Genomic DNA, 22,073 nt, shown 5'->3' on the forward strand with positions numbered 1-22,073 from the left:
ACCCTTTGTTACCCAAGGACAAGTATCTTATTTTTTGGCGTTTGAAAAATAGGAATAAATGTTGGAAATAGAAACCATAAATCTTAAGGCGATTTAAGGCGACATAACTCTCCTGTGTGTTTTGCTTATGGTAGATCAGGTGTGTTGAACCTCTTTCAGCCTGAGGCCTGAATTCCATTTTGGAAAAGTTCTCGAGGGGCTGTGTTCCAGTGGTGGGCATGGCCAAAGTTAAACGAGGCAGCAGCAAAAAACTAAAAATACCAACATATTTCAGTTTAAAGCTCTTACTGCCAGTATCCAAGCCTTAGGCAAGGCATTCAACCTTTTAGAGTGGGGGAAAACCCTGTGCAAAAGCCAGGAAACTACCGAATGATCAGCAGTTGGGGCTAAGATGGCAGGGCCATCTGGGGAACCCTGGGTGGGCCGGATTTAGCCCCCAGGCCTGAGGTTTATCACCCCTGGTGTGGACCCTAAGCAATTGAAATGGGGAACATACAGCTTTTGCTCCCTACAGCACCCCTCTTCATCTTTGTGAGCTTGTTGCTAGTATTGTCCGAGGCATTTGTGACCCTGCCTTCTGAATGCTCTGGTGTGGCGTGATTGGGCCTTGAGGAATGACCAATTTTGCAAAGTGAAAACAGGCTGTGTGGGACAGTCCCCTGACCTCTTAGGGGAAGCTCCCCTCTCTTTCAGATGTGTCTCCATGATGCCTTGAGGGCTAGCACCATATGTCACAAGCTGCTGGTTCCCTTGAAATTCTGAAGATGTCAAAACTTTTCCCTTGGAAATGACCAGACTCCTGCAAATTGTGTCAGTTCCTCCCACTTTCCTCTTCTTCCCCCCCCCCGCTCCCCCGTGTGCATGTAGGAAATGGCTGCCTCTCCTCCCTCGCTTTCCTTGTTTGTGTCTTTAGTGCTCTTCTCTCCCTTCTTTATTTATTGATGGCCAGAGGGCCGCAGTACTGTCGGATTGCATCAAGGAGACAAGGTTGCAACTCAGTCAGCGTGCTGCCGGAGTTGGCGGGGGGAAGTGGCGCACGGCAGAGAAGACGGCTAGTATTCGTTGTGTTCTCCCACGGAATGTCGGTAGGAATGTATCTCTCGGGTGAGTTGTAGAGGGCTGGCAGGCTGGACAGTGGATTGGAATGCAGCAGTGTACACACACGCGCATGCACGCACATGAGTTGCTTGGGGTGCTCGCCACCTCCTATGGGCCAGGGAGGATAGGAACTTAGTTGGGGAAGGAAGAGCAGGGATACAGAGGCTGTGAGACCTGGCTTTGTGGCTATTAGTAGGTCCTCATAGCTGAAGGCCACCATGGATAAAACAGCCTTCCCCTACTGGGTACTGTCCAGGTGGGTTGGACTGCAACTCCCATCATCCCCAGCCAGTTCCAGTCCAACACTGCTGGAGGGCACCCGGTTGGGGAAGGCTGTTATATAAAAAAAATGGTGTTGGGGATGGGTGAATCAGTCTAATTTCCAGTCTGTCTCACTCATGCAGGTGTTTACCCTTAAGTCTGCCTTGTCCCATTTCCACATTAATCTGCAAGTTTGTTTTTAAGAAATCTCCACAAAAAGTTGCATTTTAAAAGTTATTTCCAAGCCAATTTTCTTTCCAAATATGCCTTTTTAAATGTTTTTTCATACTTTTTTTTGGCCCAAGAAGGCCAAATGTTGGAGGACATTTTGGAAGCATGGAAGCCAGTAGATAACGAAGTTCTGTTCTACATTAGTTGTGGAACTGTGGATCACATCAGTTTGTATCAAAATTTGTGAAGGTGGAATTTTTCAGGCATCTCTATCTGGCACACACATAAACAAATATACTAATAATTTTGACTCCAGTACCTCGCCTACAGGTTAACCCTCCCTCAGCAAATAAGGATAAATCCTCAGATATACCTCTAAGGCAGTTGTTCTCAACCTTCCTAATGCCGCAACCCTTTAATACAGTTCCTCATGTTGTGGTGACCCCCAAACATAAAATTATTTTCGTTGCTACTTCATAACTGTAATTTTGCTACTGTTATGAATCATAATGTAAATATCTGATCCATTGTCATGGAATGGTTTGCTAATGAAAATAATATATAACAATAGCTTTAATAATACAAAAGATGATACATGGCATAGTTCAGTCAATACAGTTCATTAAAGTTTCTTATGATTTACCATTCTCTGTGTTGTTGTTTTTACATACCTGTTACTATCACAAGGGGGCAGTATTCACATCAACCACAGCTGAATATAAAAAGACCAATCAGCATCCAGATTAAGTTCCCATAGTACAGATATTTTTTTTTGCAGTAGTTGATGATTTTACAGTACATGATTTTACATTTACCCAGTAATTATAATTCATGAAGTGTCGTTTTACCTCCAATACTGCTGCTTTCTACACAGCAGCTGCTCCCTACACATGTGTGACTGGTCCGCATAAGTACATTATGGCGCCAACCCTGTCACATACACCTGTATTTGTACGGGGTGTATGTGATGGGGTTGGTGCGATGATGTCATCACGCCGGGTACTCGTATGTGGGCATATCTGCATGTGGGCGGACCCGCCTGGAGACGGATAGAGGAGCGGTGTCTCAGTTCCTAAGACCATCGGAAATATGTGTTTTCCGATGGTCTTAGGCGACCCCTGTGAAAGGGTCGTTCGACCCCCAAAGGGGTCGCGACCCACAGGTTGAGAACCGCTGCTCTAAGGTATTACATATCATGGGTCAAAAACACACTTTATTGTTTCTTATATGCCTAGCTCAACAGTTCTTAGCTACCCAAGCAAGCATTGTTACCCCCAATGTAATTTTTTTTAATTGCCTGCAAGGAGAATACATGTCTTCTGCAGAACTGGCCTCTTTACGAGGGACTGTAAGATACTAGCAAGAAATCTGCTCCTAGGATGCTGTTATGTATGCCTTAACTATCTTGTTCAGTTCCCTGAACGCTAGTCGAGAGTCACAAGAGGCAGCTACATGGGTACCTTCCTTCTGCTGCTTTAAGCGTTCTCCAGGATTAGTTCACAAGCTACATGTGCCACTGGGGTGTGTGTGTCTCTTCCTCTTCCCCCACCCGCCCTGTGCAACCTTGCCACTGGATGTAGCTCTGACACAATGGTGATAGTCCATAGCAAGTGTGAGCATGATTCCTTCCTGGTTGCATTAAGAGGATTTCTCTCAAATCCTGGCCATAGGCTGGCTCTGTGCAGCTTAGCATTATCTTGTTTGCTTATTGGGGGTTGGGAGGCACTGTGCAAAGCACCTTTGCTGCATGTGGGAAGCTGGTTGTGAATAGGACCCTAGGCTTGGGCAGGGAGGGAGAGACGGCTCATGCGGAAGGTGGCAATAGGGCGGCTGAGGTATTACATGGCCCATAGAACCTTATAATCTGAGCTATGATGTGGTAAAAGGCTTCTTCTGGCCTACAGTTAGACTCCTTCATTGTGTAAATTTATTTTGTGTGTCCTGGAAAAGCTGGCGATGCGTGGTTCTGTTCTCCCCACGTCTGTCTTAAAATATATTGTTCAGTTCTCAAAAGGAGTTCAGACTTGCGCACAGTTTAGTGTCATCTTGCTTGCTTAATGGTGGTTGGGAGGCAGACACCTTTGCTGCAAGTGGAGTTCTGGCTCCTCTTTAAGGAGGAGCTCAACCGCTGACCCCTTTTTTTGTTCGTGTGGATGTCAACACATTAAGGCCTCTCAAGTCCATCTCTTCCCAGGATGTCTCCACCTACTATGGAGAGAACATTTACTTCCTGTCTAGCCAAACAAAGCAGGATGTCTAGAAAGTGTGTTTTTGGTCAGCATAGTAGTTTTGTTTCCTTCCAGTCATGAGGACTAGAGGCATAGCTGCTCTGTAGCTTCCTTTTGGCTCATCGATGAATCGTGCCAGGTGGATGGAGCTACAAGGAAGCAGAAGAGAATGCTTGGGGTAGCATCAGTTCTCGTTGGGGAGTAATAGATAGCACACTCCTGTAGCCATTCAACTACGTCTTCAGATACTAGTCTGTTTACCTACACACATCTCCACTAGTCATTTGTGGCCTTAAAAAAAGCTCTACTTCCATAAAGCTTTCCTTTCTGGTTGCTTAGAAGGAATAATATCTCGCCATAGGTGAGCAAGTAAATGGCAATTTAGAAACCTGTACCTTAAGGCATGTTCAAATAGCACAGACATAACACTGATTACATAATAAGAATTGGGGGGTGCTCAGTTTTTAAATCGAAACCCTGCATTTCTTGGTGTGTCATTGTTGGTGCTATAGCAAACATTTCCCATTTCTGAGAGCCAGTCACGATTTTTAGGCCAGGTAGGGGTGTGTGTGTGTGGGTGGTGGTGGTGGTGGTATAGCCAGCTTTGGATTTTAGCACAATCTTACACAGAGTTGTCCTTGGTTCACATTTCTGGAAGCTCAGGCCCCTGAGGTTTGCCTTGCCCCCTTTGTTATGGGGACTGACAGCTTTCAATCCTTCTTGCAGGACCAAAGCCACCGTCACGCTGAAGCGCCACAGGTAGCCTCGTTCAGGACGGACCCTTCTGGCATTTGACCATTTTGCAGGTAAGCCTAATCTGCACAGGCCTTTGTCAGCAAAGGAAGGGTGAGGTGCACTTGGGAAGCTTGAGCTGCCAGGTCGGGAGGGCTGGCACATGCTCCACATCTAAGCCAGAGGCAGGCAACGGACTTCTGTGGATTTTTTGGCTGCTGGAGGTAAAAAATGTACTGCTCTGCAAGGCTGGAGGAAGTCGTTCAACCTCTTTGAGCCAGAGGGCCAGATTTAATTTTGACGCTCTCAGGGGGCTGCATTCCAGTGGTGGGCAGGGACAAAGGCAAAACAGGGTGGGGATGAAGGGGGCGGGACCCAGATATTTAAAAGACCAGCATAATTCAGCTTGAAGCTCTTACTGCCAGCAGCTAAGCCTTAGGAGAGGCATTTCAATGTTTTAAAATTGGGGGGGGGGGTGCAAAAGCGGGGAAACAAACAGTCAGTGGGGTATGGGGGGATGGGAGGCATCTGGGAAATCCCAGGCGGGACAGATTTCGCCCTCCAGTCGGCCAGATTTGGCTTGAGGTTCAGCACTTCTCCTTGAAGAAAGTCAGCATCTCACCTGTAGGTGAGGGCTAAAAAATGAGGAACCAGCATCCAAGCTCTAGGAGACTGGATTTGGGAGGCCTTTATTTTATTTTATTTATTTATTTATTTATATTATTAAATTTATTAATCGCCCATCTGGCTGGTCACCCAGCCACTCTGGGCGATGTACAGCATACAATAAAACAATTTAAAACAATAAAATTCTACAATAAAAACATTTTCTAAAATACCCTAACCCACCCCAAATGCCTGCCTGAACAACCACGTTTTTAATGCACGACGGAAGCTCATTAAAGAGGGGGCGTGGCGGAGTTCCCTAGGGAGGGAGTTCCACAGAGTGGGGGCCACCACAGAAAAGGCCCTCTCCCTCGTCCCCACCAGTCTAGCTGTCCTGGCTGATGGCACAGAGAGAAGGCCATCCGAAGCTGATCTTGTTAAGCGGCCTGTCTGGTGCTGCTGGAGGCGCTCCTTAAGATAGGCTGGGCCGGAACCATATAGGGTTTTAAAGGTCAAAACCAACACCTTGAATTTGGCCCAGAAAACAACTGGTAACCAGTGCAATTCCTTCAGCACTGGAGTGATGTGAACTCGCCGGCGGCTGCCTTTAATCAGGTGAGCCGCCGCGTTCTGTACCAGCTGCAGCTTCCGTTCTGTACCAGCTGCACCTTCCCTCCTGTCTTGTGAAGCGGGGGCAGTGGGGCTCAAGAGAGGTGCAGTGAAGGGATAAAATAGATAGCAGGTGATGTAGCTGTTCCACCCACAGTCACTCATGGCCTGATGGCATCACGCTACTTGTGCAGGTGGTGTGTTTCCAGAAGGCGTAGCAGCCCTGCTCCCTTTTGGGAAGGAGGGCAAGGGCCGTAGCTGCCCTGTAGCTTCCTTTTGGCTTACCGCTGAGTTGCTGCAGGCGGGTGGAGCTCCAGGGAAGCCATGGAGTACCAGTGGCTCTAGCCCTCATGAGAGTTCCACCTTCCCCAAACAACTGGGCTCATGGGCAATGCAAGAGGTCTCCAGGCAGTGCCAGCTCTAAGTCCTTGAGGGCCCTGGGGCAAGACACCCCTCATCGGGCCCCCGTCCTCAGTGAGTCTGCCTTCTCAGTGCCATTGTCACCAGCACTTGTTGCTCCCTCTCCTCTTTCCCATCACTGCTACTGCTTCCTCGCTTGCTTGCTCACTTGAAAGGCAGCCAGTGAGCAAGTACACTGCGGCAGCTACTGCTCGCCCTTCTCACCACCGCTTTTGTCTGGGCCAGAGCAAGAGGCAGATGGAACAAACAGACTGCAGTGGTGAAGAGGAGGAGCAAATCCAGGGTGCTCTTGCCAGCGGGCCCCTGCTGGGGTGTGGGTCCTTGGCAGGTGCCCCTGACTATGCTGACCCTGTCTCGGGGGCTCAAGCAGGGGCCTTAACCCAGCTCTACCTGGAAATGCTGGAGAATGCACCTGGGGCCTTTTGTAGGCAAAGCAGGGTCACCACCACTGAGCTACGGCTGTTCTTAAAAAAAAAAATACCACCCAAGTTGGGTTAGATACCACAACCTTTTTTTTATAATACTTTTAATTCTACTTTTATCTTTATAAATGAAATAAAGAACATCAACACCATAATCATCTTCTACAGTTTCCAGCATTACATTATTCTTAAGGGGACCCATCAATAATGAAACAGAGAGAGAAAAAAGAGAGAGAGAGAGAAGGAAAAGAGAAAATATAAAAAGAGAAGGACAAAAGGGAAAGAAACAGAAAAAAACAAAACAAAAACAAAGGAAAACAAAGCAGAATATAAATAAAAGATTACATAACAAACATAAACTTCAAATATCACTCTACTTAGAAATTATACCTATAATATTACCAATCTTACAAATATCCCACAAACTTGAGAGTTTAAGACAGGGGCGAGTGACTTGTAGCACTCCAAATATTTTGGCCTACAACTCCCATCATCCCTAGCCAGCATAGCCAATGGTGAAGGATGATGGGAGTTGTCAGACAGAACATCTGAAGGGCCGCAGGTTGCCTCCCTCTGCTTTTAGAGTTCAGCCCGAAGACCAAATTCAATTTTGGAGAAGTTCTCAGGGACAGTGTTCCAGTGGTGGGCGGAGCCAAGGGCAAAAGGGGTGGGGCCAAAAATACCATAGCATGAAGCTCTTACTGCCAGTCACTAAACCTTTAGGAGAAACATTTTTTAGCCTTTTAAAATGGGGTGAAAACCATCCAAAAACCAGGAAACCACCCAGCGATTGGCAGTCGGGGCCTGGGAAACAGGGTGTGTGGCACACCGGGAAACCCCAGGGGACCAAATTCCACCCTGCAGGCCTGAGACTCCGCACCCCTGCATATAGGGTCAGCTGTTTGTGTGAATGTAGCCCATGGCAGCAACTCTCTTAATAATCATAGGGCTAGATTGGATCACTTTCATTTAAAAAAATGAAAGTGATCTAATCACCCTTCAGTTAAACCATCAGGACAGCTTACAACAAGGATAAACACCGGTACAAAATATAATATCACACGCAAATAAATATACCAGAGCAACAATGTGTTAATTCAGCATAAAACCCTCTACAAAGTGGATGAAAACATTGGGTGAAATTATTTCACCCATTGAAAGCCTGGGAAAATAAAATAGTATTCGTCTGGTGCCAGAATGGCATCAAAGTTGGCACCAGGCAAGGCTCTGGGGAAAGGAGTGCCATAAATGGGGTAGCATGCCTGAAAAGGTCCCCACTTTGTGGTGGCCACCTATGCAAAGGGTGACGGGGATCCAGAGTTGAGCCTCAGATGATGACGAGGGTTCTGGAGAGGGTTCAGAGGAGGGCAACAAAGATGATCAGGGGACTGGAAACAAAGCCCTATGAAGAGAGACTGAAAGAACTGGGCATGTTTAGCCTTGAGAAGAGAAGACTGAGGGGAGATACGATAGTGCTGTTCAAATACTTGAGAGGTTGTCACAGAGAGGAAGGCCAGGATCTCTTCTCAATCATCCCAGAGTGCAGGACACGGAATAATGGGTTCAAGTTACAGGAAGCCAGATTCCGGCTGAACATCAGGAAAAACTTCCTGACTGTTAGAGCAATAGGACAATGGAACCCATTCCCTAGGGAGGTGGTGGGCTCTCCCACACTGGAGGCATTCAAGACGAGGCTGGACAGCCATCTGTCAGGGATGCTCTGACATGGATTCCTGCGTTGAGCAGGGGGTTGGACTTGATGGCCTTGTAGGCCCCTTCCAACCCTACTATTCTATGATTCTGTGATTCTAAGGCAGAGTTCATGCAGTCGCATTTGATAGAAAGCAGTCCTAGGTGCCCAGGTCTCAAGCTAGATAATTGAGGGTTGCTCTGGGGTGGGTGGATGATGTGCCCGGAGGTGTGGCTGCTCTCTAAAGAAGTAGCCAGATGGTTTGGCCAACTTCTGACCTAACTTGTATTATGTCTCTTCTTTCTCCTCCTCCCTGCCCCCCAAATAGTGGAATACCGGAAACGCGCAAATCTGGGTTTGAAACAATGAGCTCGGTAGCAGTGTTAACACCTGAGAGCTTTGCTGAGCACCGCAGCGGCCTGAGGGATGAAGAAATGCGAGGTAAGATGGGGCAGGAATGCTTGGACAGGGTAGGGGGGTGTTTAACAGTGGGACTTAAACAGGGTTGGATGGAAAGTAGATTGGTAAGGGTTTCTAAATCTCAGTTGTTAAACAACGGCAGTCTCTGCACAAAAGAATAAAGGTCGGAAAGTTCAGTATGCAGACACCAGTGAGAGACTTCCGCCTCCCAGGGCACTCTGTTGTTTACCTCAAAGTGGCCATTCTTTAACTTCACCAAGAAGGAAAAAATCCTGAAGCGCCACTGAGTATGGTCTATGGTAACTGTGCAGATCTCTAAAATGCTCTGCTTTGTGTGTTTCGAGACAAAGTCTCTTCTTCAGGAGCAGTTAATCTGTTTAAAATATATGAAATACATGTTTTTGTTGTACGATAAAATTACCATGTACAATTCCTAAAACCCTGAAAAGTGGATTCTCAAAGAAGCTAATTTGCTCCTTGGTGTTTTTGCACATAGTGCCTTCCCTCTCAGTTTTCCATTCTTGAACTTCAAAGGGAGACTATGGTGCAAAATCGCTGAACTTACAAAAAGTTCAGTTTTGTCTCCTATGGCCTGAATAAAGATCAAGGATTTTTATCCCACTGCAGGTGTTAGCTTATCAATGATAGGATGTCAGTGTTAATATCAACACTGTTTTATAAATGAGCATGGTTAACTGTTTCAACATACACTTGGGCTTTGACATGATTGTCAGTTTGTTTTGTTCTGCATTTTATTCCACTCAGACCTCGGTGCTTACATTTTTTTCTCTAAGGTTGTATGTGTGTGCCTGCCAACTGAGGCTTACAGTGGAAATGAACTCAAGTTCATGAAAGCTTATGTCATAATCAATCTAAGGTGCCATAAGACCCATTGTTGTTGTTATAGCAGACTAACACAGCTACGCCTCTGGAAAAAGTTAAAAACCAACACACAAACTCTGATACAGATTGTACTTGTATATGCAAGGTCATCCCAAAGTATGGCTCATTAGGAGAGCAGTAGGTGATTGGCTCCACCAATTTTGCAACTGGCTCAGGTTGATGGACCTTGGGATCCTAGTAAAACAAAACAAAGTGCAGTAGATCCTAAGCTGGAAGGCTGCCCACTCCTTGCCATAAAGTACTTTCCTACTGTTGGGTGTCCAGGTGAATAAGAAGCAACCAAATGTGCCTTAAGTAAACTAATCCTATGCATGTTTAGACAGGAAAAAAGTCCTAGAGCTCCCAACATTCCCCAGCTGGCCATGCTGTCTAAACATGCATAGGACTCCATCCTAAGACTTTGACCAACTCTAATCCCTTCCCCTTCAAATACCACCTCCTGTTTAAAGTCCTATAAACCAGCATCAATTTAGTTAGAAGTCTTCCTAAATAGGAACAAGGTTTTGATTCCCTTCCCTGTTTTGCTTCCATTGGCTGCATAATAAAATCCTCTCTCTCCTAGCCAGGAATTTGTTCTTACTTGTGAGTGCACTGTTTCTCTCCCTCTCTCTCTTTGTGCTGGGCAGGAGGTGTCCCAGAGGATGAGGCCTATATCCCCACTTACTTGGAAGCTTTCCCGCCACTCCCCGAAAAGGGAGCCCCGGGGGAAAAGTCCAGTGAGCTGACAGGAGTATGGAACAAAATCCGGCCTATCAAATCCTCTGTCATCACCCAGGTGAGTGTATGGAGGCGGGGCTGGAGAGTCTTGCTTCAGCTGTGGGCATGACTTCCCAGAATGCCTCATGGGGTGAGAGGCTTCCCCATAGGCAATGCTGATTGTAAGGTGTGCTCTTCACGCAGCCTAAGTAATTAGTGGGTGTAGAAAGTTGATTATGAACTGTAGGATATAAAAACTGGGTTAAAGTGTTTGTGTGCCTTGGTCAAAACTATTGTCTTGGATTACACTGGAAAATTGATGAGAACGCTGATGTAAAAAAACAGGCAAACTCTTTTGCTTCTTACTCCTGTCAGCATTGTCATGGCTTCTCCTCTCCCCCCAACCCCCCGCCCCTGAGCACTGTTCATTTTAGTGCAGAAAAGGAAAACTGTGGAATGAGCTCCCTAGAGAGGTTTGCCTGGTGCCCACATCGTATTCCTTCTGGCATTTTAGCTTCCTAGTCTTTTAGCTCTGGTGTTTTAAATCTGTATTTTAAATCTCTGTATTGCTGCTAGGTTTTATTCTGGTTGTACTGTTATATTGTGGTTTTAAGCTTTCATATTTTATATTGTTTTATGCTGTACTTTGTGGTCTTAATTTTTGTGAACTACCCAGAGAGCTTTGGCTATTGGGTGTTATAATAAATAAATAAAACTGAAGTGGATCAGGGACCTAGCACCTAATGGCTGCATGCAGACATCACTTTAAGCCAAGAATCCTGGCTTCATAAACCATGATGTGAACAAGCAGCGTGCTAATGCACACAGCCTGTTTGTTTGACCGCATGTGTGCAAAGTTGCAGCTAACTAGGAAAGGATAGCTTTGCGTTATGTCCAAATGCATGATTCTGGCTAACAACAAGCCCAGATTCATAAGCCAGCCTTAAACCAGGATTTGTTGTTCCAACCCTGGTTAATTTGGGCTCCCCTAACCAGAAATCCTGTATTTGGATGTAACACAAACCTATATCCTTCCCAGGTTGTCTGCCCCATCCGTACACAGCCATGCTGAAACAGTTTGAGCTTTAGTTCAGAAAAAAGATGCCTTAGGGAGAACAGAGGCTTAGAATATTCTGCATGCTTGTAGAGAGTGGTGAAGGTTTTTTGGAGTAGATTCAGGATGGGTGAGAGAGAGAGTATTCCACGCAACACATTTTTAATGTATGGAATTCCCTGTTGCAGGATACAGTGATGGCTTTGACAGAGAGTTAGACAAATTCATGCAAAGCAAATTCCAAAGCAGGCCACCTCTGTATATCAGATACCAAAGAAAAACAGGAGCGTAGCTGTTGCTTTCACACCCAGTCAGTTGGGTTTCCAGAAATACATGGCTGGTCTCTGTGGGAACCAGGATCCTAGCCTCGATTGACCTTCTGGCCTGATCCAGCAGGGATGCTCTTAGCTCGGGGTAGTGATTTGTATCATGTGGACACAGCCTCTGGGTTCCTCTCGGCAGGTGTTTCACGTCCCCCTGGAAGAGCGACGCTACAAGGACAACAGCCAGTTTGGAGAAGGTGATGAGGCCAAGGTTTGTGTGGACATCATGCAGAAGACTGGGGCTCACATTGAGCTCTCCCTGGCCAAAGACCAGGGCCTGTCCATCATGGTGACCGGCAAACTGGACTCTGTCATGAAAGCTCGGAAGGAAATAGTCGCTCGGCTTCAGACCCAGGTGCGTGGAAAGCTCTTCCTTCCTATGACGCTTTGCCAACTGGTTTTCCAACCTGCATTTATTTTATTATTTATTTTATTGTTTATTTATTACATTTATATCCCACCTTTCTTCCATCATGGAACTCAAGGTGGCTACATGTGGTTCCCAGGTAGCCTCCCCTCCAAGCACTGACCAGACCCAAACCTGCTTAGCTTCAGCAAGGTGGCTGCCTCATGTGCCTTCAGACTATGCCCTGGGACCTGCATGCCTCCTGTGAATTAGTATTGTATTGAATATACTAGTGAATGGGCCTGGCTTCGCAAAGGTTTGACTAGACCTTGATTTGATACAGTGAAGCCTTCAAGCAAAGTTGCAGAACTGTCAAGAATTCGACACACTGTGCCCGCCCTGTCTGAGTAAAGCCACGCCCAGCAGCACCCCTAGACACAGCCCCTGTCATGTTGCACCCCTATAGCCCCCTGAGTGAGGGGCTGCCTCAGAATAGTGGGGAGGGAGCAGGCATCTGTCCCTCGGCCACCTCCCCTGGCTTCAAACTGTATGGACTCCAATGCTATGTATTGGTAAGGGAATTCTGCCCATAGTGGCTGAAGATCTTACTTCAGGCTTCAGTCACATGGACAGATTTAAATGAATTAATGTGTTTTAAGAACAAAATAACCCCAAGGTGCACACCCCAGGGCCCCCTTAGTAAGCATGCCAGGTTTCAGGTGTCTGGGTTTCACTTCCTTGGCACGATGGCACGGACAGACAGACATGCATCCTCTTTTATTAGTATAGATTTAATTCCACATTTCCAAAAAATGCACTCAAGGGAACTTACAATAACTGCAACTCACTGTAAAAAAAGAAAAGAAAACCCCACCACCAAACAGCAAAAGGATCAATAATGTTCGCCAGCACAAAAAAAGAAACAGTGTTAGTGAAAACTGTGGTGTCGCCTACATAATAAAATGTAGGGACCAAGTTGGTACTTGTTGTGAGGGTGTTTGTCAAGTGGGGCACCTGTCCGTTGCTGCCCTCCTAATCTTTGAAATCGGTGGAATTCAGTTCAGAGTCTCCAGTGACCACAAACAGGCAGGTTCGTTATCACAGTGCTGTCGTCTAGGCTTGTTGGCATGCTGGTCAGCCAGCCATCCAAATAGCCCTTGGCCCACATGCGAATGCTTCTGTATCGTTGCAATCCATCTCCCCCGCTGCAGGCTTCAGCTACTGTCACAATCCCCAAGGAACACCATCGCTTTGTGATTGGCAAGAACGGCGAGAAACTGCAGGAGCTCGAGCTGAAGACAGCCACCAAGATCAACATCCCACGGCCTGAGGACCCCAGCAACCAGATCAAGATCACAGGCACCAAAGAAGGCATTGAGAAAGCTCGGCATGAAATCTTGCTCATCTCGGCTGAGCAGGTGAGTGGCTGAGACTCTCTGCTAACCATCCCCCCCCCTTCCCTCCAAAGGTGGAAGGATGGGAGTGGCAAGTTTAATCTATTATATTTTATATTGTGTTTTCTGTTGTATTTTTGTGGTTTCAGTTCTGTGAACCTCCCAGAGAGCTTCGGCTATTGGGCGGTATAAAAATGAAATAAATGTGTTGCAGGAGAGATTTTTACTCAATCCTGCAACTTCTCTTGATTTTAAAAACAATAAGCAGGATTTCTGCAGTGCTCTTTGTAGCTAGCAAAGGCAACGTGCCTCATTTGAGGATATAGGATTTGACTTCCGTAGACACAACATGGAGTTATTTGTAGACTGCATAATAATTATCGGTTTAAATCGGTGGTGCAGAATCTCAAGCCTGGGGGCCATATATGGCCCTCAGGTGTTCTCCAGATGGCCATGCCCCCTTTCTCCCAGCTACCAATCATTTGGTGATTTCCCAGCTTTTGAGCATTTTTTTCCCATTCTGAAAGGTTGAAATGCCTCCCCTAAGCCTTCGTTACTGGCAGGAAGAGCTTTAAGCTACAATGTGCTGGTGTTTTTGGCCCCACCTCTTTTGCCTTTGGCCCCGCCCACAATTAGAATGCAGCTCCTGAGAACTTCTCCAAAACGGAATTCGACCCTTAGGCCAAAAACGGTTCTGCGCACCTGGTTTAAATGATACTTGGGAGCTGGGTTGTGTTTAGTTTTGTGTGCTGTTCTTTTGGATATGTGAGACAGGGCTTGTGTCCATTGACCTCACCTTTGTACTTAGGGAAGGAGCTGCTATATTCCAACTCCCTTCTTGAAAAAGAAGCTCGTAGCAAAAGAAGAGTTACCTGGGCAGTTATTTGGAAGGGGAAGGAGGAGTTTCAGCAGCAGCTCCTTCCCTAGAAACAGGCAAGGCTAAATGACAAACAGCAAAGAAGCAAAACTTGACCCACAGGAGTTGGATATGTGACAAAGAATGGAAGTAATCTGTAGGGTTATGGAGATGGCTTCTGCCTTTCTTCTTAAATGGACTGGTGGCTTTCCCATTATGTCCCAGGATAAGCGGGCGGTAGAGCGCTTGAACCTGGAGAAGGCCTTCCACCCATTCATTGCCGGAGCCTTCAACAAAGTGGTCCAGGAGATCATGCAGGAGACAGGGGCCCGCATCAACATCCCACCACCCAGCGTCAACAAGGATGAGATAATTATCACCGGCGAAAAGGAACCCGTCTCCCAGGCCCTCCTGCGTATCCGCAAGATCTATGAGGATAAGGTGAGTGGTTCAGAAGTGGCTCTGCTAAGCAGGAGCCTCTGCATAGCTGCTGGGGAAAATGTGGCCAGGCTTCTGTGCCTGTTTTCCTCAGTATCCTTGATCGTGCCGTGCAGTTAAATGTTCTGACACTTGAATTGGACTAAAACCATATAAAAGCAGCTTCATGGGCTCAGCAAGGCATTGTCCACACACTTCGAAGCTTATGGTCTAGAAAGGAGCCAGACCATTGGTCTGTCTGTCTCACGGTATTATCCATTCCAGCCTTCCCCAACTTCCCTCCATCCCCCAACCAACACATGGAGGGCACCAGCTTGGAGAAGGCTGGTCTATTCCAACTGGCAGCCGCTTAGCTCCAGGGTCTAAGGCAAAGATCCATCACCTCATCTACTGTCTGCCATCCATTTACTGGAGATGCCAGGATTTGAACCTGGGACCCTCTGCACGCAAAGGATGTTATCTTGCACTGAGCTATGGTCCCTCCCTTCTCAGAAGCTAGTGTGCAGGGCAAGAGTGTTAGTATTACGGAGAATGTCTTCAGTGCTCTACATGCCTCTTTGTTCCTTCTCATGGCTGGAAGGAACAGCGTTATGCGAACACATGAATATTTCACGTATTTTTTTTATGAAGAACAGAACTTGATGTCCCTGAGTAGAGAACCAAGTTACCAGAGTACACAGTGATGTGCAGCATAGTAAATCTGTAGCGCATGAAGGGTATGCAAATGTAAAAAACACAACCTTTTCCTTACTTTAATAGCAGGGCAAATCCTTCCTGACTTGCTGCTTGTGTGTACTTTAAAGGAAAGCATGGCAGTTTATATGTGTATATGCCTTTCATATCAGATGGCCATGTATGTATTTTTATGGCTCTCACCTGAATGAATCTGAAGAAGTTGTGTAGGGGAAATGCTGGTTCTATTAGAAGAGAAAGTATACTTTGTTTTAAAGTGATTATAAAGTATTGCAGTGGGATCACTTTACAAGCATTCCCTCTGGAGTATGAGAAAAGGGGGAATGATGCTTCTAATGTCGCACTTGCAATATGCAGTTTAAGTGTTGGATGTTTCGGTTGTTTCGGTTTGTTTTTTAAATCTGCCCCCAGATTAATCAGGGGCATGCTAAAAAAAATACTTTAAATGGATTTTAAACCATTTAAAAGGCTGAGTGTTGCAGCTCTAATTTTATACTGTATCACAGAACATGAGGAATTGTAAGCAGCAGTTTCAGCTTCATTTGGCTGGATGGGCTAAAGGGCAGCTATTATGCCCCAGGAACGTTGCGAGGCTGATAGCACAGGGGTTTTTGCACAGCTATGAAGCAGCCTGCCTCTCTTTCTCTCAGAAGCGCAAGACGACCACAATCTCCGTGGAGGTGAAGAAGTCTCAGCACAAATACATCATCGGCCCCAAGGGCAACACCCTGCAGGAGATCCTGGACGCCACCGGGGTCTCGGTGGAGATGCCGGCCCTCGAAAGCAGCTCGGAAACCATCATCCTCCGGGGGGAGCCAGACAAGCTGGGCCCGGCTCTGACTCAGGTCTACGCCAAGGTGAAGGGCTCTGTACTGCTGCGTCCTGTCGTCTGACAGACCCTCTGCGGGGCTTGGATGTACAGTCGGAACCAGGCCTCTCAGTGTGGGCCACCTGTGAATTGAGGGCAGCTTAGTTACTGGAACCTGGGGAGGGGGCAGAGGGGGGCGCCACAACAGGAGCCTCATTTTGTGGTGCAGAAGAAGCCTTCCTACTTCTCTCTCTAGACAAGCTTTTGCAATCTAATGGCGGGGGGTGGGGAGGGAAGCAAAGATCCCCGTGGGTGTTACAAGCCACCTTGGGGAAAATGCTGTTGTTGTGTGCAACCGTAGGCAGTAGTCTTTCTTTTTTTGAGGCTTGCTGTCCTCTCTCCTCTTTGTTCCCCTGACTCCATGGCCGTTGCTTTGTTTTAAAATAAGCTGTTGAACAGGATTCATTTTGCTTTTCCTTAACTCAGAGGATAACGGTGCCATTTAAGAGGCTCTGTCTGCTCAGTCTTTCTCGCAGGTTTGAGACTTACGTTGGGCCACTAAATACTGCTCGTGTGGCATTAAATGAACATGAAATAAACGGCATCATAGCAGCACCTAGACACAGAACATGGTCATTACAGCTCCAAAGCGGTGGTGGACATAGAGAGGCGCCAGTGTTGAAATCTGGGCAGGATGTACCCAGACTAGGAATTTGCATCACAACCTGATATTCAAAGATGACTTTGTGTATTGACCCTGTAAACCCCTCTTTTGTCATCCTCACCCCAGGCGAAGAGTGTGATGGTAGCTGAAGTAACGGCCCCAGCCTGGTTACATCGTTTTATAATTGGAAAGAAAGGACAGAATATTGGCAGGATCACCCAGCAGCTTCCAAAGGCAAGAGTTCCTAATGCAACAGGCCTGCAGCTAGAGTAACAGGAGTAGAAATTGCACAGCTTTCCAACTGTATAATTAGTACACAAGATATTCTCTTCAAGTGTGCAGCACCTGGCGATGTCTAAGAAGTCAGAGGTGGGCTGGGTCTAAGGGAGACTAGATTTGAGCAGTCCAGTGTATCTCCTTAATGGATAGCAGGAGCATGTTGTAAGTCATCCTGCAAGTTAGAAGTCCATACATTTTTACTAAATGGCCTGTCAGCACATACCTATGTCAGTCATTTGCAGCACTTGGATGGCCTCAAAGAAGGAAGCTTCTCCAAGGCTTGGTGGACTGGTCACCTGAAGACAATTGTTACTCACCAGAGGAGAGTAGCGATTTAGGAAGTCACAAGTAGAACCTTAGGTCCACACATGTAGAATCTAAGGGATGTCTTCATGGTTATTTGGGTGCTTCTCTTTCTTTTTTTTTTTTAAACAGCAGGCGTACCAAAGTCCCGTTGCTTATCTGTTTTCAGGTTCATATTGAATTCACAGATGGTGATGAGAAGATCACACTGGAGGGACCCACTGAAGAGGTAGAATTGGCTCAGACACAGATACAAGAGATCATTCGGGACCTGGTGAGTCCTCTTGTGCATGCCGAATAGTGGTGTCTCCCTCCCTATAGAGTAGGGAGTGGGGACAAATTGCGGTCCTCCAGATGTTTTGGCTTACAGCTCCCATCATCCCTCGCCATTAGCTTTGCTGGCACGGGCTGATGGGAGTTGCAGGCGAAAACATCTGGAGGGCCACAAGTTGCCCCACCCCTGCTGTAGAACTCTGTCTTGCCCATCGCCCATCTGGTTGCAGGAGTTTGAACCAGACGTCCGCCAACCTGTGGAAGGCAACCATCTTGTCGAAAGGCTCATGTTCCCAGGAGAAGGGCACAGAATAAGCTGTGACTGTATCAGGCTTCCCCAACCCGGTGGGAATGATGGGAGTTACAGTTCAATCCCTCTGGAGGGCACTGGGTTGGGGAGGGCTGATATAGGGTGTTGTGTCAGCATACCTCTGTATTCCCATGATACTTTGAAGTTGCTGTGAGGATCCAACATGCCTCCCGAGTGGGCCCCTGCTATCCGGCCAGGGAGGAAGACTTCTGGAAGACTCTACCAGCCGTCTTGACGGAGTTCCTTTATGTAAATGCCTTTGGAAATTAAAAAAAAAAAAGCTTACTCGCTTAACAGAGTGAATTGTGTCCGCAGTCATGGGTGTTCACCACTCTCCTCCACTCCCTGGTAGCATCCTGCTCTGGCAAGCTGCTCAGGGGTACGTTGAGGCAGAGCGGCTAGAGGTAGCCACAAGAACACAGCAAGCTTGGCTCCCCCGTAAGAGAATGAGCCATGTGGACTCTGGCGGGAGAGTGCTCAGCAGAAGTACTTCCTCGCAACAGAGGTGCTCCCGTCGGTCCACGAGGCAAGCTGATTTTCTCCCCTACCCCTGATCCTGCTTTGCAGCTCGGTCGAATGGACTACACCGAAGTGCTCATCGATCAGCGGTTCCACCGTCACCTGATAGGGAAGAACGGAGCCAACAGTGAGTCTTGGCATGCTGAGGTGGGCGCTGGGCACTTCCTCTCGTCTCGGAAGGCTGGGGCTGCGTGAGATCTGTCAGGTGGTGCTCGCGGTGGTTCTGCACCTGCCTTTGCAAACCTGAAGGCTGGAAACATTTCCAGCCTTAAGGGCTCGCGATCGTGAGGCTGCACCGTTTCCTGCCCGCTGCCAACGGTCGGAAGATACCCGCGGCCCTCTTAATCCTCTTGTCAGGGTGGACACTGAGCCCATGGAGTCCCAGAGTAGTTCTGATTCTGAGGAAGAGCAGTCGCTCCTGGGAGAGGAGCGCGCTCCTCTTTCCCAGGGCCAACAGCTGACGGAGATTCCTCCCACCAGCATTCCTAGCTTAGAAAGCAGTCCCGGGAGTGACAGAGCGCAGGAAGCAGACTTGGTGGATGCGCGACGCCGACGCAGAGAGCGGTGCCAGATGGAGGGCGCAGAAAGGAGGCAAAGTGCCAATTTGGCACGCAAACAATGGCTGCGCCCAGAGGCTCCAAGGGAAAAGGGGAGGGACTCTCCCTAGTCCTTAAGTTCAGGGGTCTGCCAGTAATTCCCTTTCAAACGGGGACCAACTGTTCCAACTTAGGGCATAGGTACTCTGCTGCTCAGATCTAGTTGCAAACGGTATAGTTGTTAAGTTGTAAAAGAAGAATAAAGCTTTGAAAGGAATCCCTTTGTCTGTGTCTGGACTTGGCTATTGGATTAGACTGAGAGAGGCCTCCAAGGAGCCCTTGACACCTCTTGATGGCAACAGGGTTGCCGGCTGGGATGTTCAAAGCAGAAGGTGGAAGGGGGCAGATCTCTCTCCCTTTCTCAAAGGAGCTGCCCATTCCCAACTCCGACTGGGTACCAGCCCTTTAATGGGCTGCTCACATTGTTGTGTATTTTATTGAAGGAACTCAGGGCTGTTGACATGGATTCCCCCACCTGTTCTGTCTTTGCAACAACCTTGTGATGTAGGTTAGGTTGGGAGAGAATGAGTGACTGGCCCATGGTCACCCAGTGAGCTTCACGGCTGAACGGGGGTTTGAACACAGGTCTCCCTGCTCCCAGTCCAGCATTCTGATCACGACACCAGGCTGACTCCCAGCGTGTCGGTATCCTGCAGAGGGAGAGGCTATTAGCATTTGACTCTCTGTCTCTCCCATCCGCCGTGTGTTGACAGTCAATCGCATCAAGGAACAGCACAAAGTCTCTGTCCGCATCCCGCCCGACAATGAGAAGAGCAACCTGATCCGGATCGAGGGGGACCCGCAAGGGGTTCAGCTGGCTCGCAAGGAGCTGCTGGAAATGGCTGCTCGTATGGTAAGGGAGGCGTCCTGGACCACCCTCCTCTCTGCTCCCTTTCCCAAGCTGGGGTTGGGATGAAAGGAGAACCAGGAAGGAAATGGGAGGGGGAAGGTGAGGTGGAGGTGGGGGGCTGTGGGAGATCTCATTCCAGCGCTCTTAAGGCATCGCAGTGTGTGGGAGGAAAGACAGAGGGCTGCTAGCTCAGAGGCAGAAGATCCGCCTTGCGTCCCGAAGGCCGTAGGTTCAGTCCCTGGCATCTGCAGTTAAAATGGCTACGGGACAGCAGGTGCTCAGGTTTCTGCCACAGTAGGCAATACTGGGCTGAAAGGACCAATGGGTTGACTTGTTAGAAGGCAGTGCACATCTACCTGATAGCGGGGAGAAGGGGGGACTAAGGGAAGTTGGCCTTGAGTATCTCGGCATGGTCCTGCTGCAAGCCCTTCGCTTTGCGCTCGCTCCCACCCTGCATTCGCCGAGCATGCCTGCCTGTGAGCACAAAGGGGAATCGTCTGGGCCAGGACAGAGATGACGCTGATGGTTGTGGGCCCCCCCTAGGAAAACGAACGCACAAAGGACCTGATAATCGAGCAGCGCTTTCACCGGACCATCATTGGGCAGAAAGGCGAGAAAATCAAGGAGATCCGTGACAAGTTCCCAGAGGTAGGAGCAAAGGGTTATGTCGAAGAACATTTTGCTGAGGTTTTGTCCAGCGCATATCTGCACCTATCCATGCTGTTGACACAGGGACTTGGTTCACACATAATGACAACCTAGGGCTTCTTTTAGAACCCTGGGTTGTCATGAATCAGCCAGTGTGTTAGCTAATGCTCTGGTTCCAACTCTGTCTTCTCAGCAGAGAGACAAGCCCGAGTTCAGGTGTCACACTGAACAACCCAGGGGCAGAGTGTCCCTGGGTTGTTTAGCTGCTCCTGCTGGCAGGAGGAGCCAAGCAGGAGTGATCGAGCAGCATGGACTCGCATGCTGGCTTGTTCGCTAAAAACCAGGGTTTAAAAAAACCTTGGGTTGTCATGTGCCAATGTAAACATTTACCATACTTGGAATTCTGTGTACCGTTCTGGTCACCACACCTAAAAAAAGATATTGTAGAGCTGGAAAAAGTGAAGAAAAGGGCAACTAAAATGATCAGGGGGCTGGAGCATCTCCCCTATGAGGGAAGGTTACAACAGCTGGGATTGTTTAGCTTGGAAAAAAGAAGGGTGAGGGTAGACATGATAATGGTGTACAGAGTTATGCATGGTGTGGAGAATGTGGAGCAGAAGACATTTTTCTCCCTCTCTCAAAATATTAGAACCCGGGGTCATCCTATGCAGCTGATGGGTGGGAGATTCAGGACAGATAGAAGGAAGGACTTCTTCATGCAGCGCACAGTTATGGAACTCGCTACCACAGGATGTAGTGATGGCCATCCATTTGGATGGCTTTAAAAGGGGGTTGGACAAATTCCTGGAGGAAAAGTCTATCTACTAGTCCTGATGGTTGTGTGCTACCTCCAGTGCCCTATGTACACCAGTTGCTGGGGAACATGGGTGGGAGGGTGCTGTTGCACTCATGCCCTGCTTGTGGGTTCTTGGTCAACAGCTGGTTGGCCACTATGTGAACAGAATGCTGGGCTAGATGGACCCTTGGTCTGGTCCAGAAGGGCTCTTCTGATGTTCTTATGTTCTTAGTGGTTCTGGTAGCCTTGAGCCTTAAGTCTATTTTTGTGGCAGTGGAGACCCTGTAATCTGGAAACGGGCTGGGCTGAAACTGGGCCTTGCTGCCTGTTTGTAGTTCTGAATTGTGAACTGCAATCTCTTCTGGGCAGAGATAATGCATATATTACATGACTGCCATGCAAATAATTGTGTACTGGAAGTAGAATTAATTATCTGGAGAACCTTGGCTTTTTTAACGAATTTATTATGAGTTTGTTGCCCTTAAGAATGCAAAGAGATTTGAAGGGGTGTGGGCAATACCTGGTTGAACTATCAGAGGATGAGGAATCGGTGCCCTGTGTAGCTCATTGCTACTCATGGAGAGGAGGCTGAAGCAGAGTAAAAGATACAAGACAAGCAAGCATAATGCAAATTCGGCTTGATGTGGTATAATTTATAAAGCTCAGA

The 22,073-nt window shown here is 47.7% G+C and overlaps 1 protein-coding gene across 2 annotated transcripts in view; it reads left to right on the plus strand.

The window, feature by feature from the left end:
• Positions 1-22,073, plus strand: part of LOC146342686 (vigilin-like) — a 69,236-nt gene that overhangs the window by 20,271 nt on the left and 26,892 nt on the right. For both annotated transcript variants that reach the window (XM_084806228.1, XM_084806229.1), the window contains exons 2-13: positions 4,485-4,564; positions 8,566-8,678; positions 10,187-10,335; positions 11,773-11,988; positions 13,191-13,397; positions 14,455-14,670; positions 16,011-16,217; positions 16,959-17,066; positions 17,584-17,688; positions 18,565-18,643; positions 19,826-19,965; positions 20,506-20,610. In XM_084806228.1, the coding sequence (XP_084662354.1) occupies positions 8,603-8,678; positions 10,187-10,335; positions 11,773-11,988; positions 13,191-13,397; positions 14,455-14,670; positions 16,011-16,217; positions 16,959-17,066; positions 17,584-17,688; positions 18,565-18,643; positions 19,826-19,965; positions 20,506-20,610 (1,608 nt within the window). In that variant the 5' untranslated portion in view covers positions 4,485-4,564; positions 8,566-8,602. The remainder of the gene's footprint in view (positions 1-4,484; positions 4,565-8,565; positions 8,679-10,186; positions 10,336-11,772; positions 11,989-13,190; positions 13,398-14,454; positions 14,671-16,010; positions 16,218-16,958; positions 17,067-17,583; positions 17,689-18,564; positions 18,644-19,825; positions 19,966-20,505; positions 20,611-22,073) is intronic.

The sequence above is a fragment of the Heloderma suspectum genome, chromosome 6 (assembly GCF_057233095.1).
Source record: "Heloderma suspectum isolate Gila_16-S chromosome 6, 16-S_ref, whole genome shotgun sequence".
Lineage (NCBI taxonomy): Eukaryota > Metazoa > Chordata > Lepidosauria > Squamata > Helodermatidae > Heloderma > Heloderma suspectum.